Genomic DNA, 19689 nt, shown 5'->3' on the forward strand with positions numbered 1-19689 from the left:
AGTTTAGTGAGACTATTTTTTAGAAACCAGGCAGCAAGATTCATCTTTATGCTGCATCACCCAACTCACATTTTAAGTATGATCAAAAGGGATATTTTCAATCTTCCTTTGCAGATTTCCCATTTCAAATTTATTTTGTATCCCCCAAATCCTCTGCATTTGTTCTTCGCTTTACTTCCTCCCAAGTGGTCACATGTACCCGTCCCTCCACTCAGAGGGTAAAGATATTCAGAAATGAGTAAAGTTGATCATAAAAAGTGTCCAGACTGCCTTATCAGTCCTGCCGAGTCCTCATGAGTGCAGACTAGTCTAATCTATGACACGTCACCAACTGGTTTCAGCTCAGGTTTGGGGTCATCACCGTCAAACCCCCGGGTCTTTGTCCGTCCTCAACCAGAAACTGCATTGTCATGTAAAAAATATTCCATATACAAGTTGTTATGGTGTCGGTGGATTTCACAGGATAGGCTGAGAAAATTCCACCATCAGTGTGTGCAAAAGCCCCCCAGAGAACCACATCAGAGGAGGAAAGGAAGCCCATTTCTTCTCTCCCCCAGCCAACAGTTTCCCAGCTGCTTTGCAGATTATATGTCCATTTCTTTAACCTCAAACATACATCCAGACAGCCACTCTGGTGATGGGGGTGTGGTTACTATACATTAGGAGATCATCATGTTGGCAGGGAAGCAAAGCTGTAATTTGATACTTTTAAATGCAATTTAGAGAATCAAACATGCAAATAATTGAACGTAAACTGATATTTAGGTATTAAAAATGCCTTCTTTTTTTTAATGAAAAATTCACTCCAATACTTGGAAGCCTCAATTCACTCCTCAGTGTTTTTAGTCAACGTCATCATGACACAGCTGGCGAGCCAAAGAAAAAACTTTATGACCCCAATTCACAAACCACATCTGCAGGACAACACGATGCGCTTAACATCATATAATAGCCAACATCTTATTAAAACTTTACCTCAAAGTGAATCTTACATTTCAGACCGAGGTCTTGAGCGAAGTCAAATTCAATCAAGTCGAAGACGAGGAAAAAAAAGTAATGATTTTAAATGGAACACTTTTTTTCTAAACATGTCTAAATCTATGAGATACAGACTCACCCACTAAGTAATGGAGCATTTCATAATTTCAGCTCCTTTTAATGGTAAAGGGGGCGTCAAAAGACCCCCAAGAAAATCTTAAGTCTAAATCTGATGTAATTCAAATCAAATATATATTGAACGTAACAGAAGTCAAATTTCCAGAATTTATTCTGTTAAAAAGTGAATAAATGTGGTGAACAAGACCATCCATGTGAACAAAAATATTTAATTTTAAACCATATGTATAAGATAGTAAGTAAGGGAGAGAGCAATTAGCAGAAAGTAGGGCAATTTGAACATTCTCAATTCCGGTGAGAAACACTGTGCTAGAAATATTGGTTTTATATACGATAAGAAAAAATTAAATGATGATAAATACAAAGCATATGAGTTCTACATACATTTTACTGTTAGAACTTTATGTGAATTAAAAATGGAAAGATAAAAAGTCTAAACTGTACAAAAGGTAAAACATTTTACAATTTTATTAAAGGTTTTCGTTCAATGGGTATTAAGTATTCCATGGTGGGATAGCAAACCTGACACGTTAACCGTCCGTAGAGTGGAAATGCACGTCAAGCGTCAAGTCAAAAGGTTAGCTCGGAGAAGCAGATATATCGTATTCTGCTCTCAAAAGGCTGGGATAATGGATGAGATGTCAAAAGACGATACTTCAGGGGTAAAAGAACCCCCTTAATTCTCTAGAGATTAAAAGTGACGTGTTCAATTAGACCTTCCTTTAGAGAGACAATGGTCTTCAATAATGCAAGGAGGTATAGATGCAACCAGTCTGGTCGGTGGTCTGGCCTATAAGTGGCCGAGTAAATACACAATCCCAGGAAAGAAGAAGTGTTAAGGGAAATTGTACCCTCACAAAAAACAATTGATCCATGAAACCAAAAGCCTTTCATTCTAAATAGTTATTTTATATCGCCAACATTATGTTTTACATTTTTGAAAAACTCTCCAAAGACCTCTTCAAAGAATTGGAGCGTCTACAGAGGGAAAAAAAGGTAAAGAAAGTCATTTTCTAAATGGCAACATCTGTAGTTTCCATAAAAAGAAAAACTGTCATGATCCGTGTCTGAGATTTTCGAACCAGAGATGTATTGGTTGTGTCTGGATTTTCCTTTTGGACATGTTTTCTAGTACGTTCAAAATGTCAAAACTAAGCTCAAAACTTCACCTTTGGAGTAGCAACAAATGTATCAATGTTAAAAAAAAATAAAGCCTTTTGGCTGAGCTCTTTTTTATTTCACTTAAAAAAATGACTAGTGGACAGAACTGGGATGAGAACAATGTCACAAGAGATTCAAAATGGTTGTATCTAAAAACAAAAATCCCAAAACTTTGAAAAATAAAATCAATAAAAGTCCAGTCAAAAAAAGAACTTAACTGTTATTCTTCATCACTATTCTTTTTTTTCCATTAAATTTAGACATTATTCTGCATAAACACCTACCAAACACATAGAATCATACACTCTCTGACACGACAACCACAAGACAAGCAGGTTGTACAAAGAGGAGAAACTAAGTGAGAAAGATGACAGCGCAGAAGAGACTGATGGCGGGCGACAACAATAGCGATCCACAATAGTCCTCTGTGACACTGTGGAGACACATTTCTCATTTCCTCTCGACTCCCCAATTTTCTCGGACCGCTGCTGAGACTTGCGTGTCAATTGATCCGATCTGATCACGAACCCACTCAGAGGGACATCTATGACTGGCATGTTTTCCTCACAAAAAAGTGTTGTGGAGTTGGTCTCAGGAGAGGAGCTTTCCCGAAAGATGACAAGATGTAGCATCACAACAAAAGAGTCGGTGACAAGCGCCTTGGATTACAGAGCACGTGTTTGATGGAAAACACATGTCACTTGCCCATGCTCGTCTCAAGGAGAGAGTGAGCTTCAACGGAACTGAAACAAGGAGAAATATTAGTAAAATTGCTGTCCTCTTACTGAGGAGCATTATCAAGAATACTTTACAGTGTTTTCCAATTTGCTTTTTATTTGAACGATGCAGTATAGTGATTAATGGTGAGAATAAGAAAGTTGTGGAGGTTTGAGTTTAAGAGGGAATTAGGAGAACAAATACAAATTCCTGTAAAATCAAATCAATATTTGTTGTTACTACCCTTTGCCTTCAAACCAGCATCAATTCTTACAGGTACTGTACATTTGCACAAAGTGAGGTGTTTTGTAGGATTCTAGTGTATGATCAACCATTTATACCAAACAGATGCTAATGATCATCAGTTTTACAAGTAGGTAGAAACACAGTCATGAAGTGAAAAAGATATAGTTGTGTAGGAGCTTAAAACTGGGTGAGGAACAAACTCTGCTACCAAGCTGAGGTTGTGGAAGACAGTTTCATGTCAAAGGTCATACACCATGGCAAGACTGAGCACAGAAACAAGACACAAGGTAGTTCTACTGCATCAGCAAGGTTTCTCCCAGACAAAGATTTCAAAGCAGACTAGAGTTTCAAGATGTGCTGTTCAAGCTCTTTTGAAGAAGCACAAAGAAACGGGCAATATTGAGGACCGTAGACGCAGTGGTCAATCAAGTTTATTTCCCTTCAAAATCAGAAGATGTCCAGCCGTGACATCACCTCAGAACTGGCAGAAACCAGTGGGACCCAGGTACACCATCTACTGTCCAGAGAAGTCTGGCCAGAAGTGTCTTCATGGAAGAGTTGCAGCCAAAAAGCCATTCCTCCGACATGGAAACAAGCAACTCAACTATGTAAGCAGAAGGACAACGAGCATACAGCCAATGCCAATGTCATAAAGAAATATTTTCAACGTAATGTTTATAACTTATTAATATTTATATTTATACAATCACCCTATGCTGTGTTTTTTTAAACGTTTGCCAAGCAACGAAATTTCGTTGCCAGTTTTTACTGCCGTGTTCTTCTGTACAATGACAATAAAGAAAGTCTAAACAAGTCCTGGAAGTGATGGTATGGACCCCACAGAGCCCTGATTTCAACATCATGGAGTCGGTCTGGGATCACATGAAGAGACAAAAGGATTTGAGAAACATCTACAGAACATCTGTGGTTAGTTCTCCAAGATGTTTGGAACAACCTACCAGCCGAGTTCCTTCAAAAACTGTGTTCAAGTGAACTTAGAAGAATTGATGCTGTTTTGAAGGCAAGGAGTGGTCACACCAAATATTGATTTGATTGACATTTCTCTTCTGTTCATTCACTGCATTTTGTGAATTGATGAACACGTAACGGTTTTTAAAGCATTCTTAGTTTACAGCATTTTTTCCACACCTGCCTAAAACTTCTGCACAGTACTGTGTATATATAAATATATATATATCACTTTTTTTACAGTCACTTAAATATAATTTACGGGTCACAATTACATACCATAATAACAAAAACGGAGGACAAAAGTCCAAAAACAAAAGCCCTGTTGTCATGTTGTATTCTCAGTTGAACTGGTAATGAATAATGGAAGAAGAAAAAATACAGAAATAAATAGTTAGCCTCCACATAATGTCTGATGACTTTTCATTTGAACTCCTGAGAGAAAAGACTTGGAGAGAACAGTAAAAAAGAACGAAAATTAAAAACAAAACAAAATTAAGTTCCAAAAACGAATCTAATTAAATCAAGTTAAGTATTAAAAGTTTTTTTTAACTAATAGTCTTTATTAAAAATTGAATTTATAAAATTGTTGGTCTCAACTTTATCCGTCTGATTTCCTTCCATTAAACCTATGAGTTAAACTAGAACACTGATTGTGTACATTACATGTTTAATAAGGATTTTAAAAAGGTAAAAAAAATCTGCCAAATGTGGCGTAATAACTCCCCGTTTATGCTCAGCACCAGGCGATCGACGGCCAAAAGATTAACACGAGGTGAATCACCACGTACTGGTAAAGGACGCGTAAACATGACACAGCATTTTAAAGCTCCCGTTGAACACAAAGCAACTTTCAAAATGGTTGGCGTTCAGTGCTTATGATCTTGCCAATGGCTGCTTAAACGGTTATTCCCTAATCTAGAGTTCCACTCCCTTTGCCAAGCAGAATCCTCTACCGCCGCTTTCACTGAAAATAGTCGGTGTTACCCGTGTGATAAGCAGCTGCCAGGGAACATGCAAGGAAATAAAAATAATGTTAAATATGTAGACAAGAACCCCCGCTGAGCCGCAGGCACGCGGTCTCATTTATGAATTCAATTTGAGCTCGTCTTAAAAAGGCACTTGGCGGGACGCCTCATTACAAAGGGGAGTTAGGACCCAGAGGACGAGAGCCCGTGAACGCCATAAATTAAAAGCAGACCTCGCTTGCTTTCTCTCTTCGCCTCTGATCGTCTCGCTCGGCCTTTTCCTGGAGACAAAGACACGAGTATCTGGAACAGTTTTTGTAGCCACATCTTGTCGGAAATCCTGAACTGGGCATGTTAACGAGGGACACCAAAACCACGAGCAAGGAGTCTCCCTTCAGAGAAATTGTGAGTATGTGTGTAGGATTTTTAACACACTCTCCGCAACTGCAGACAAACGCACACTGAGACAACGCAGACTCACTGTCCCGCTCGGTAACGCACATATGTCAAAAGGTCTGGGATTACACAATCCAGATTGCAGGTAAACATACTCAAACTGGATTACAGATTGCACAAACACGTGAACCTTCATCTTCACAACACACACACACACCAACACACACATGCACGCAAGTCTCCAGGGAGCAGACAGGGTTTCCCTCTCAGTCTACATCTGCAAACTGTATGTAGTCAGCCAGGGATGACTGCAAAACTTACACACAAACACACGCACAAACACTCACATGAAACGGAGCAGGCGGACCTCCCTGCATGCTTGTATATTATACCAAGCAATGCAGCGCTATGCTTTGGTAATATAAAGACTAATAAAAACCAGATCTTGCGCAACTGTGCATAAATTACACACAGGGAGGGAGTTGTGGGAACTGTATTGTCTCGATGACTAAGAGAAAATATTAATCAAGACACAAAGCAGATCTCGCCGCATTTCTCGCCCTGCACGTGGGCCGCTGTGAACCCTGGGAGATGCACATCCTTCTCCCAGAAATGTTATTGTCACATTGATGAAGGGGTGGGAGCTCCGGGAGGCAATATATGTGACAGAGGAAGAGAGTGGAACTGTTTGCACTGGGGCACGAGTGTGGGACGATGATGATGTAAATTCCAATACATTCTTATTGAGCTGTTGTTTTCTTCGGCGTCGTCATGGTATCAAGTGGGTTGGTGAATAAAGGAATGCATTTTTATCACTCTTGATGACTTTTGGCTTTTTGATTATTTTGTTTTTCCAGCATCACTCAATCGATTGGAAGGCAAAAGAAAATTGAAAAATACTCTCATGCTTTCTGCTACTGCCGTAAACACTTAATTCTATACCAGGGATCACCAACATAGTGCCTTCAGGCCATACAGTAGCCTTCTTATGTGCGACTTCATGTTTCCTATCCAAATAAATCCTCGATAATAATGGTGAATAAACAGTTTTACATATTATACTGGAAGTAGAATTAGTAACACATTGAAAAGCAACCTTTGTTTCTAGCAAAATCCGTATCAGTAGTGGCAGTAGCCCTTTTGATCACTCATTGCTCTTAGTCCGTGAATGATTGTTAATATATTGGTCGATAAAATGTATCAATATCATCGTTCATCAGTTGGACAATCATAAGTACTTAATTTTAATTTTGTCCCATTAAACCACTAAACCTATCATTCTGTCCCATTAAACCCCCACAGGTTTAACTTTATAACTGTATTAACATGAGATCATCACAGGAGACTGACTAATAAACAAGTACGGCCATCAAATATGTTGCAAGCTCGCCATTGAACTGACCAAACAATCTCCTGACAACATTTTCTTTTGACCATCCCCATCCCAGCCTCCCAGTTACCCTTGACTGGTTGCCAGCCTATCACTGGGCGCACAGTGAGGAATAACCACTCAAAAACACACCATCATGCATACACAAAATGTGAAGGACTTAATCAATGACTAAAGGTTTTTGGACTGTGGAAGGTCACCATAGTGCCTTAAGTAGAGAAGGGGACGGCACAGGAAGAACATACAACTTCCACATGGGGAGACAGGTTCCCTGAAGCTGGATATGCAAGGATGCTCTAAAGTGAGTGAAAGAGATTGTTTCTCTGCTGGTACATTTCTAAACAGGTGGAAAGTATCTACAGAGTTAATAGGGGGAAACTCAACTTTCTGGTCAATCAAAGCAGGGCAACTGGTGTTCCCAATGGGAGGCTTTGGAGAAACACTGGAGCTGATGTTGTAGACTGTTTGGAAATTATTCCAATTTGGGCTTCAATTGGATACCAAGAGAACACATTCAACATTATAGAGCAAAAAATCCATTTCCTTTTTTTTTTTTCAACAGATGCTGGATGTATGGATATATGGTTTCGATCCAGAATTGACGACTATTCATTCATTTCCCTTAAATGTCCATAAGCATCATTTCTTCCAAGGTTGATCCAGATGAGAAACTGCAACACGAGAGGCCGATGGTTTTTGGCTTTAAATTTTTCTTGAGAGCACCAATCTGTATTTGTACATTAAATCAGTTTAATTGATGTGTAAATAAATGTTGAATATGCATGATCATTAAAGTTTAATAAATGTTTAATGATTAATTAAAACATTTCAAAGCAGCCTTCCACACTGGTGCTCATGGACATTTGATGATCATCAAGATGTGATTCAAACTATTCCTCATTTGCCACCAGTGTCATGTTTTGTAGGAACGTCAGCACAAGTGCGGGTGTAACAGCACCAGGTCTCTGGGTTCCCACAAAACACTATGATCCAATTCTGTAGCGTCCACAATAACCCAGTCACCCTGGGGACGTTAAGCTCTAATGGCTGTGAAACTGTAAATGTCACAGTAATTCGGGCCATACACAGAGGAGGAAGGTAATGTGTGTGTGTGTGTGTGTGTGTGTGTGTGTGTGTGTGTGTGTGTGTGTGTGTGTGTGTGTGTGTGTGTGTGTGTGTGTGTGTGTGTGCCCCGTCATGTCATCGCCACTCAGCAAAACAGATCCTAGTAAATAAAAAAGGCGACTGAAGTGAAGCGGAGTAATTACAGTGTGACAAAGCAAGTGAAATTTACACACATGTAGACTCACACAAGCACACGCCATCAGTTGTGCGTTCAATAAAGAAAAACTAATAAACGCTTGCAAGGCCAGGGGACAACATGCAGCGCATTATATAATATAACTGTGAAAGGAGTCACGGTTTACATTGAAGGACAATTAAATGAACCTAAACCACTGCCTTAAGAATAATCAGAATGTTTGTAGAAAATAAATTCTGTTTTGTTTTTTTTTGGTTTGATTTGACATGATTTTAAAACTTGCAGAAGATTCATAAGAAAAAAAAGAATAAGCATATTTAAAACCTGATACACAAATGCAGAGACAGACACACGAAGGATGAGCGAAAATGTGGACAGGAGTGACCGTCCTACCAGAGACTAGACCTTGAAGACCCTCCAGAGAGAATGCAATGATTGGTTTTAGATCAGTAGTTTGGAGTCCTGATTTCACCACCAAAATGAAGTGAGTGCACCACAGGAAAAAATATGAAGCATTAAAATCAAAAGGACGGATGAAAGTCCACAAAATTACGTTAAAAAAAATAAAAATAAAGCATGGATAAATGGTTAGAAGAAAGCAAAATGGATGAAGCTTAACAACCAATATTAAAAAGTTGAATATCTGAATGATATTCAGGAATTCCTACAAGTACCATTATAGCTCCGATTATGACTCATATGGTGAGCTTCCCCTTCAAAAAGATATTTATATCCCTAGTTTTTATCTTATGGCAAGACATTTTATTTTTTTTTATCAATTTCTGCTGCTTCACCACATTCCCTTTGTCCATCTGCAGGAAAAATCCTGATTAGTGTCCTGGATGCTTGACAGGGAGAGGGTGATGGAGAGGAAGATAGTAACAAGATGGAGGGAAAAGTGTTGGCAGACAGGAAAAAGAAGCAGAAACTGACAAGAAAAGATATATCGCTTTGAAATGTCTGCGTGTGTGTGAATTATTGACAAGACCGAGGACCGGTTTAACAGTCTGACGGATTAGACGCTCTACATATTTGTCCCTTCACAAGTGTGTGTGTGTTGGAGTGTTGAGATAAGGCCAGCGGTCAGTCTGCTGTGTGTCAAACACCACCTGTGTCCCTATTTAGACACAGCCTAAAAAGGGTAGTCGCTCACATTCCCCGTCGCGTTTCTCTGTGAGAAATCAACCTGCATGTGTGGACAAAAATTCAAGAAAGGGACCAAAGTTGCAATTACAGAAACAAGAAGATGCCATGTTGAGAGAAAGACTCGTTTTCGGAAGGTTAACGACGACACAATAAGGACAAGTAATGATTCATTATCAAGACAAGAGACGAACGCAGGAGAAAGACGGTATAAGATAACTGTTTTGTAAATAAAAAAAGATATTTTGTTGTGTAAGAACCAGAGTCTAGCTTGGCTGCCCTTCTACTGTGTGTGCAGGCTCCTACGCTAATGAGAACAAGCTGGTGGGGAAACCCTGGACAAGGTCCCGCTAAGGATTGTTGGGCAGCTAACGGAACAGCCCATGACGAAGAAGGAAACAAACATCGATATTTCAATCTGGGTTACAAAGAACGTTGGGGAATAAATGTGAGGAGCTCATCTGGTTTTACAAATCTTTCTCTGATGTCGAAAAGGCAGCGAGTACATTTCTTAAGCCAAGAAATGCCAATGAATTTGTCCCCCCCTCAGGGAGAAACTGTTTCTGCTGGCTCTGCACCGATGGGCTCCGCTATAATAAAGCCCTTACCTTAGCTCGGTTACAATAAAGCAATGCATCGCATATGACATTTAAGAAGCTCTTCATTTGTGATCAGCGGTTAAACTGGTGGATGCAACAATATTTGTTACTCATTTTTTGTGAGCAATCATTCTGAAAAATAAATGGTTCAAGATGAAATGTCAAATAATTATGATAGCAATTTAACAAATGAAATGTCTAGTATATTAAATATCCAATGCTGAGTAGTAGTAAATACTAGCTAGTTGATTTATTTAGTACTTTTGAAATGTGTATGTTAATTTTTAACGGATAATCTTGACTTGATTATTTTAGTTAACTATATATTTTTGAGCAATACCATTTTTCCAAATCAAGCCTGTATCAACCCTAACATCTTTAATGAGAAAAAAAGTTGGTTTATGAAGGAATTATATATTCCAAAAACAAAATGTATTATCAACCCCAAAGTCTCCACCCCCCGTCGCCGCTGTTGTATAAACAAAGCGGGTGTGATTACAGATGGCTGGAGGAGGAGTGAAGCCAAATATTATGTCACAATGGCTCCCGTAACCTCTCGTTTGCTGAGATTCAGATAAAGGAGAACTGCATACAGTAATTACTTTATTGATGATGGAACTCGATGCATATTGGCAATAACAACAACTAACAACTCTCTTTTCACATGTCACAAGCGTTTCCCTTAAAAAAATTAAAATAAGACAAAACCCCTCAAATCACTGCAACATCTGATCCAATCAGAGTTATGTACCACACAATGAGACCACAAAGAACTGCTGATTGAATAATAAACCCACATCTTTAATCCAACACAGAATCAACCTCAAAGTGCAGGTTCAACCAGACTTTAAAGGTTTCCACATCAATTTGATAACAAGACCACCAGAGTGTAGGGTGCGCATGCGAAAGGCACAAGCCTGAGAAGAGAAAGCAGGCAGATGGAAGGATATAAAAGCTCTGAGAAGGTTGCTCCTGCACTGCAGACACACCCACACAGAAACACAGCAGAGCAGTTACAACACTGGATAATCGTTTGCAGCTACCTTCCTAAAGATAGACAAATATACGCTTTATTTGTCCATTATTTTCACGTTTTATTTTCTCATGCTTTCCAACCAATAAAGAGAAAGTAATTCCAAGGCATCTGGTCATTTGCAAAACATCCGTTTGACTACGGAGTCCCTTAACACAGTGTGAATCCATATTTATGTCAAATCAGTTTCCCTGACACGGAACATCTAAAAAATTAATCATCAGCAGCATTATAGATTCAGTAAGAGGCGCCACTTACTATTACGCTTCTTCTCTTAGAAATGGTCCAGTATTATACACAAAATTTATCTGTATAATTAAGACTTAAAGTTAAAGAAACGTACCAAAAGGTTCCTTTAAGGTTGTATGTAATGATCATTCACAATTTCCTATTGTCTGCAAGATCTAAAAAAGCATCTTAATGTCTTTATTTAAACATAATCAGCTTCAAATCTAAAGTACAACATCATATTTTAAGAGATGTGGACAATAAAAGTGGTTTCTTGACTTACCCAGAAAGGCAAATAATTTTAAGTGGCATGAGAAGGGTTTACCAGCTGTCAAGTAGCTGCCTTTGGCTCACAAATTGAAGTTCTTTCAAATATATTCTGTTATAAATTGGCACTACATGAGTAAATTTGGGCTTTGACCTTCATGCCAAACATTCCCTCTCATTGATCGGTCTTGTATTTACATACTTTCCTCTCCGTCATCTTCATTAATGCAGTCGGCCAATGTTCACGGAATTCTCCTGCTCAATGTTTATGCGTTTAATGCCAGCTAAAACAAATATTTTCCACGCTTCGACGCAGTACAAAGGACAATAACAAGATTGTATAACTGTTTATCTTCCCATAGCTTTGTATTGTACACGTATGGGTTGACTAATATGGCGACTTTTATGCATATGGAGAATTCACAACTACTGTGTTTTTTCCATTGGCGGCCCAAATACTGTAACAATAACAAAACCGTTTTGCTTGCACATTCAAGACATTTACCTTGCAGCAGGTGGCCAGGAAGCTAAAGTGGGTTGACAGTGTTGTAAAAAACAGTTGGGGAATTAGATGAAGACTTTGTTTTGGGCTTTGTTTTCGGTATTGAACAAAGTCAGACCTCATACCGAGTCATCTACTGACGCCTTAATCCTGTGCAAGCTCAAATTCTTGTTGCCAGCTCACATCAGCGTCACACATTTTTTAGTTAAAGAGCAAAAAGTATCTGAGTCATTCACTCATAATTTCAGGTGTCATTTCCAAACAATAGGTCGCAGATGTCCATTTATAGAATGAAAAATAAATATTCCAAAAGGCTGTTGACTTTGACTTTCAGGGGCGAGTTATTACAAGGGTCTTTCTCTATCGTGTTTGATAAGTGAGGCTGAATGGAAATCAAGGCAAACTCTCTAACAATGTGAAAACCTTCACCACTGTTTACCGGGCCGTTCATCATCCAGTGCTGATGCACTGACATCCGTTGGTTTAAAATGAAGAAACAAGGGACTTTCCCAATAATACATCCTGGGTCTGTCCTGTGGTCTCCCGCCACATCACGGTCAACTAATTTGAGAAAACAAATGGCATTTGCTATATTCTGATTAGTGACTGAAGAAGGTGGGATTTATATAAACAAAAGAGCTTTTGGGGTGTCAAACTCAATAAAGCAGGGAGGCAAAATATTTCATTAGGTCAAGTCTTTGACTGAAAACGTATATTTACCAAAGTTCTTTTTGGAGGCTTAATCTTAATTATCTACTGCTTCTTTTCCTTCAACATCAGTTTTAACCTGATTGGAAGTCTCTGTAGAATTGTTGACTCCCATTACCCGTTTCTTATCTTCTAGATCAATAATACTCATGAACATGTATCCAATTAAATTTGACCCAACCATCCAACAGACCATTTAAAATAACTTGGCGGGCCACACATGTGAACTAGAGTGAAAGGGAAGCTTTATCCGACAGAAGTGAGACCTGCCATAATGTACAATAGAGAGACAGTTGCTCAGACAGAGAAAAAAAAATAGAGTTGAAGATGCTAAGTTTTTCACTGGGAGTGACTTGAAAGGACAAGATCAGAAAATCATGCATTCGAGTTTTAAAGACAACAGCGAGTAGGCTGATGATTTGAACATATCTTAAGAAGAGACAGGACATGTCGGACGATGAATGTTGAAGTTTAAGGAAGAGAAAAGGAAGACATCCATTGAGATTAATGGTTGTGATAGACGAGGACATTAAGAGATTAGGTCGTAACAATAGACAAGACAGGGTTGCTGAGGCAAACCTTTAAAGTAAAATAACTTGAATCAGTTTCTAGAGAGTTCAAGCTAAAATGTCAATTATCAAATTTAACTTTCCTTACTTTCGTAAATTGTTACCAAGATTCCATATAAACATTAATTCCCAGCTACCTAGGGTTCACTATCTTGGCACCCAATTTCAATTTCCTTTCGTAACATTCTTTAAATGTGGATTAATGTTAACAGCCTGACTGTTCAGCATGTGCACATGAAGAGATTTTTTCAAAGTCCCTGCTGAACATATGTCGAATTTGAAGTTAAACTTTAATGTGAACGTGTGTGCCTTCATAAATAAAAGATATATACACAGCGTGCACATGGAAATCCCTTCAGTGTGAAAACCCTGTCACATGCAAAGCATATTTGAGTCACATATCCTTAGCGAAGAACACATGAATCAAAGACCAAATATGTTAGTGACAAAAAAACGTTTTGGCTTCTGCCAGATCTCTGAATGAATTTGTGATCATGTAAAAGCTTGTAGGTTTCTGTTAATGTTCATTTAAAGAAATAAAAGAATAAAGTTGAAAATCCGCAAACATCAAATCACACATCTTTGACAGATCTTATAGCATACATGATGGCGAAGGAACTTTCAAAGCAGTTGAGGATGTCAGAATACTTCAAGGAGCCGGTAGGAAAGTGAGGTGGGAAGTCAAGAGAGGAAAAATATCAAAGCTGTTGGTGGGAAGAGGCCTAGTTTTGCACCCCTTTAAAATGCCGTCTGAAATCGCTCGCTTCTACAACCCAACCTTTTCGTATATAAATTTATACTTTTCCCTCCTGTTCTGCAACTTTTCTTTTTCTCCTGCTGCGTTTGGAGGCTGCAAATATGGCAAGCTCACTCACGCTAACTTTTCAGCCAAATTGAGCCTTTTAACTTGGTAGGGGAAGGAAAGAAAGAAGTCCAGAAAATGTAAGAAAGGCAGACGAGGTTAGGACGGAATAGAATAAATGCAAGTTTCTGTGACCTATTCATTGAGTCACTTGGACTTTCCTTTCTTGGGTGATATACAGTAGAGCAGAAATGGTGTAAAAATGTTTAGGATAAAAGTGGTGATAGATCAAGGAAGAGAAAGAAAATCAGAAGCATATTTCCTGAACAGTCCTTTTGTTTTAGCGCAAGAAGTTTTTGTTATGTTTTTAAGTACAGCTACATAATGACAAACACCTAAGCAGCTCAGATGTCCTCCCTCAACGTCCTCTTCATAAATCAGTGTCAGCAAAAGAACGATTGTACTGGAAGCTTTCCCCAAAAAAATCTACTCCACCTTTTATATTGGCAACCAGACACAGATCCCCGATGCAGTTAAGAAACCTGTGGGGTTCCTGTGGAAGTGTGTATACATGCGTTACACAACCTCAGCAACAATATCTCGCAATCATGCACAAGTTCTGTAGGAATCATTAGCAGAAGGAATTTCACACGGGCAATGTGTTGGGAAAGAAATCACTCAGTGCACACCTCATGGGGTCTCGGCCTAAATGCCTCAACAAGTATCCAGGGGTCCTAATTACTTCAGACTGTTGAAAATGGCTGCGAGCCACCAGCAAGTGAGGGGCTTAGTGAGGTCATGCTGTTGTAGAATTCATCCCTGGACCTGCGATCAGTTCGCCATTCTTGCACTGTTGGTCTGACAAGAGGAGGCAGCATCAGCGCCGAGGCAGAGTTGGTAGCTGCATGTATTTATAGCAGGAGTAAGAGAGACTGCTGCAGGAGTAAAAATCCTCGAAACGGAGAGGTGTGGAGAGGCAGCAGCAGAGGAGGGCACGAATCAACAGAGGAACGGTTAAAAATAATGCAAAAAGATACATCCAACCTGCCCGAGCGCGCACACACTCTCACATATACACGGATTGATCCACATTACAGAATCAATGACCTTTTCCTAAGCAGGAGTTGATATATACTAAAGGGCAAATGAGAAGACAGGAAACATAAATGCAACACTAAAAGCCTCAAGGTTGACTGGACATGCATGCATGTACCCGTTACATGATAACGGGCCAATCCTGGAGTCATCAATATGGAAAGAGATTACAATCCCTCACACGCAAGTACCTCCAACAGTAGATGAGATACTTAACAGTGCAACGGACTAAAGTAAATCTCTTCAGTGCATTTTATTTGAGGATTCTATTTTGATTCATGCTGCTAGATGAGTAATTATATTGAAATGACAACAGTATTTTTATTTAACTTAAATATCAACTGCTCAAGTTCCAGTGTATTAAAACATGTATTACATTTTATCTTTTCAAACCTTCATCAGTTTATACCACACATGAACATCCTCTAGCTTCCAATTCTCAGTCCATTAATAATCAATGTCTCTCTGGAGTGCTGAAAAACGAGATGAAATCAAAACAAGATTTGAAGTGGACTCCACGAACGAGCAACCTTGCAACAAGACTCAATTCATCCTGATGAAGAAATATATTCCTTAATTTAAGAACACTTTTAAACACATTCATTAGATCACTTAAGTCCTTGACCAACAACTAGGGTAAACCGATCCCACAGGCTCTCCCTAAAGAGACGATACTGGATACAGTATCCATCCATTTAACTTCCAAGCACAGATCCAACCCAGCTTAGGGGGCCAAATGGGAATGCATGGCTCTAATATGATCATCCCTGTGAGAGAACGCTTGGATAGCAGCTTCAAGAATGTACTTCCTGTGCAACCTCACGTCTCATTTCAAGATCTGACATTTAAATGAATGGAAATCAGCTGCGAGGATGAGACAAAGATGGATAGAACGACAAGAGGTGTAGGGGTGTAAGGTGCTGCATCACCAGAACGATTCGATATACTCATTTTTAAAGCAGGATAAAGAACAAAAGTGACACAATAACGCCCACACGGACCTCTTGATTTGTGCCACAATAAGGTGAAACGACAGATACATATGAGGTGCCCACAACAGAGGGGGAGAAATGAACCGCAGGAAAGGAAAGTCTCCAGTATAACTCTTTTCCCTTTCTTTCCTCATGCTTCATTGTTCTCTCGAGACTTGAATCAGTCCCAGTCTCAACAAAATGAATCAATAACACACTTCAATGGCAAGAATAATTCAATAAGGGTGTGTGACTACAATAGACTGCACCCTATACCCACCATGGTTCAAGCATTAAAAAGGCGAGCGCTCGATAAACAGCCGGGCTAGGTGTGCGTCAATAAACTAATTATGACACACAGAGACCCTCAGCCGCACACCGTGTGTTGACGCAGTCATGTGAGGTCGATTGATTTTCATCCACCGTTTCTATGAATAATTGATAAGAAACAAACAGCAGCTTGGCAAGGGCGGAATAAAACCAGGCGGGCTTCGGGGACATATTAGGGGGAAAAGAGAACACCATGTTGCTCTCCAGGAGATACTCTTTGTAACCCAACAATTCAATCTTAAGGCTTTTCTTAACAATGTGATCAGCCAGAGGTTAAAAGGGTCACATTACCGTAAAGGGTCGGGCGAGCATATCGCATGAACAAAAACATCTTCATCATTTGTACATTTAGTGTTCTGTCATTCAAACCAAAAAGTGCACTTCCTTTGATCCATCTGCTTCTAAACATAAACGTTTTTAGTGATTAATAGAGAGGTCTTTCCCATATAGCAACAAAAAAGGTACAAAAACCTGATTCCATATGAGTGATAATTGTGTTTTGATCTATTATAGTCATGTCATCTGGAGAATTCGATTCATCCTACCTGGCACAGTTGCACCTCTGCGTAATTACGCATGACTGGACTCTGATGCATGAACAAAAAGGATATGGATTGCGGACCATCTTTAGACACCAGTTCCGAGGGCGTGTGGTTTGCTTCAGGTAGAAGAAGACCACGGGGGCCAGGTCGGGGTAAGGGACACTCTCCTCTCCGCTCACCGACTCATCGTCTCCGGCCGTAGAGATCCGGTCCGGTGCCGGGGGCGCAGGCTCCACCACCACCTCGCCGCGCTCTCCACCGCCGCTGACGACCCCGGACAGGTCGTTGAGGCGGATAAAACTCCTGGGCAGCGAGGAGCGGCCCTCCGAGCCCCTTGGGTCAGGGGTCCCGGAGAGGTTTTCCGCATCCTCTGCCATCATTCCAATCCTGTGGGCGAAGCGTGACCACAGAAATGTTCAGAGACAGAAAACTTGCGCACGGAATATTTACGACATTTCAAGTCATTATGTTTAAACGATTATTATTTGGTTTACACAACAATTGCCCAGATTCACGATAAGATCCCCCTCTATAAGGAAAAATACTGAAGTAATCTGGATCTTTGTGAGGTTTTTTTTTTTTTTTAAATAATCCAATTACCTGTAATGGACTCTGTAGTTGTGCCCAAAGCGTATTCAGTCATCGCATGTTCAGGTTTGTGGGAGTTGTAACACTGACTACAGTTTTCAAGGAGAAAAAAAAAATGGAAGAAGATTCAAGAAGATGGTCCAGTGCGGAGAGTCTTGGGTGTTTGGTGCGCCTGGCGGACCGCAGGCTATAGTTCCAGGTGCGCGGTTCGCTCTCACACGATGCGCCCAGACCCCCGTCTCCAGTGCGCTCCCCTCTCCTGGGGCCTCATCCACACATGGAATTAACACAAAAAAGCCGATTAAAAAGTACGACTTTGAGTCCCTCCGCCGATCAAAACTTATTCAGCAACCATTCTCTCCTCCAGAACATGTGAAATAAATAACCATCAAATTCCTCGTCGCTTCTCCTCCGAAGAAACAAAAAAAAAAATCCAGGACTTTTATTGCATCCACAGGCGGTTTTTTTTTTTCTTTTCAGCGGAGATCCCACACCCCGTCCACGAAGATGCACACCATGTCGTGCTCAAAAGATTTGACTCAAAGATATCAAGGAAAGCTCATCTTCTCCCTCCTGGCGCGCTCCTGTACGCGCTCTTGTCTCCTTCGGACTGCGTTCGGTCGCTTTCGTCCATCAGCGAGGCTCACACACACAGCTGGATGGAGGGGTCCTAACTTCTTACGGCCCGCCCCCGACGCAGAGTTTTCCGCCAATGAGATCGGGGCCGAAGTGGCAGCTGCGCGCTGATTGGCCGGGAGGATTCTCAGAACCTGCCGTCACGGACGGAGGAGGGGGAGAAACAGCTGGAATTTAATTGTCGACCGTCAGCCAATCAGAGCGAAGGGAGTGATGGCATCTCGGCAGCAGCGCTTTATGATGATGGATTTTGGAACAGAAAAGTTGCCACATGGCGCAAAAAAAAAAGAAAAAAAAGGGGGGCAGTGAAGGCACGAGCTTCTGGAATGGATTTAAAGTCACTTGTCTGTGAATCCACTAAGGTTCATAGGTAAAGACAAAAGGGATAAGACCAGGGAAGGAGGTGCACATTTGGGGACAAAGACGGAGCCACAATATATCATGAAGCCGGTCATAAAGGTATATTTAAGTTATCATGTTGGCAATATATATATATTTTTTTGCCAAACCTAAACTTTTTCCAACAAAATTAGACAAAAGAAAAATCAATATTTACTCCTTTATTTAGGGCTTGGACAAGCACTCAATTTAATTAACATTAAGCAAACTTATGAACATGTGTAGTTATGTACAGAAAACATGAAAAAAATACATTATCATAGCTATTGATGTTGTATTGAACATTTAAATCAAGAATAAATTGCGTTATAATCATTTTAGAATTCAACAAATTTAACTGGACCCTCTTTTGGGCTTAATTATAACATATGGGAACAATAGATATTGTAGTAGATTTATAGATGCATCCGATATTTAATATATCTACAACAATATATATTATTCAGATATATTATACTTAAACCCAAAAGTGGGTCCAGTTAACAGGAAACTGTTTCCATATCAGCAAAGATAGCGAACCACATACTTTTTGAACCCATTTGTCATCTGCCTATGAAAGTGAAACTTTGAAGAAGCTGTATGAAGCAAGAACATGGATGGGTGGGGGGGGGGATATGGACGTCAAATGGTTAAAGTTAAATATTCATCCGTATCTACCGCTTGCCCAATCATACCCAGATATACTGACCAAGCTGTTTTAGGGTCAACTGGGGAATGCAATATCTACAGTGTGATCTGGGTGTGCACGGAGGTCTCCACCTTGTCGGCCATTATTAAAGTCATCAAACCGAGCAAGCTCAGAACAAAAACTTTAAGAGCAAATATCATTGTTACTATATTGATTATGATCAATATACAGTACAGACCAAAAGCTTGGACACACCTTCTCATTCAATGATTCTTCTTGACTAATTGCATAGTAGTTCCTCACCGATTGTAAGCTTTCCAATACATGTGAAATAATGTAATTAACAAAAGAAGTGAGGAATAACTGAAGAAACCAGAATAGAACACATGTTTTCAAAGTAGCCACCCTTTTCTCCCATTACTTTT

The 19689-nt window shown here is 39.9% G+C and overlaps 1 protein-coding gene across 13 annotated transcripts in view; it reads right to left on the bottom strand.

The window, feature by feature from the left end:
• The window catches only part of cacna1g (calcium channel, voltage-dependent, T type, alpha 1G subunit), a 192043-nt gene extending 173855 nt beyond the window's left edge, over positions 1-18188 (bottom strand). For all 13 annotated transcript variants that reach the window (XM_087784348.1, XM_087784342.1, XM_087784346.1 and 10 more), the window contains exons 1-2: positions 17614-18188; positions 17083-17400 (exon numbers count right to left, since the gene is read on the bottom strand). In XM_087784348.1, the coding sequence (XP_087640474.1) occupies positions 17083-17393 (311 nt within the window). In that variant the 5' untranslated portion in view covers positions 17394-17400; positions 17614-18188. The remainder of the gene's footprint in view (positions 1-17082; positions 17401-17613) is intronic.
• Between the last annotated feature and the right edge of the window lie 1501 nt (positions 18189-19689).

The sequence above is a fragment of the Callionymus lyra genome, chromosome 2, assembly GCF_982586985.1.
Source record: "Callionymus lyra chromosome 2, fCalLyr1.hap1.1, whole genome shotgun sequence".
Lineage (NCBI taxonomy): Eukaryota > Metazoa > Chordata > Actinopteri > Syngnathiformes > Callionymidae > Callionymus > Callionymus lyra.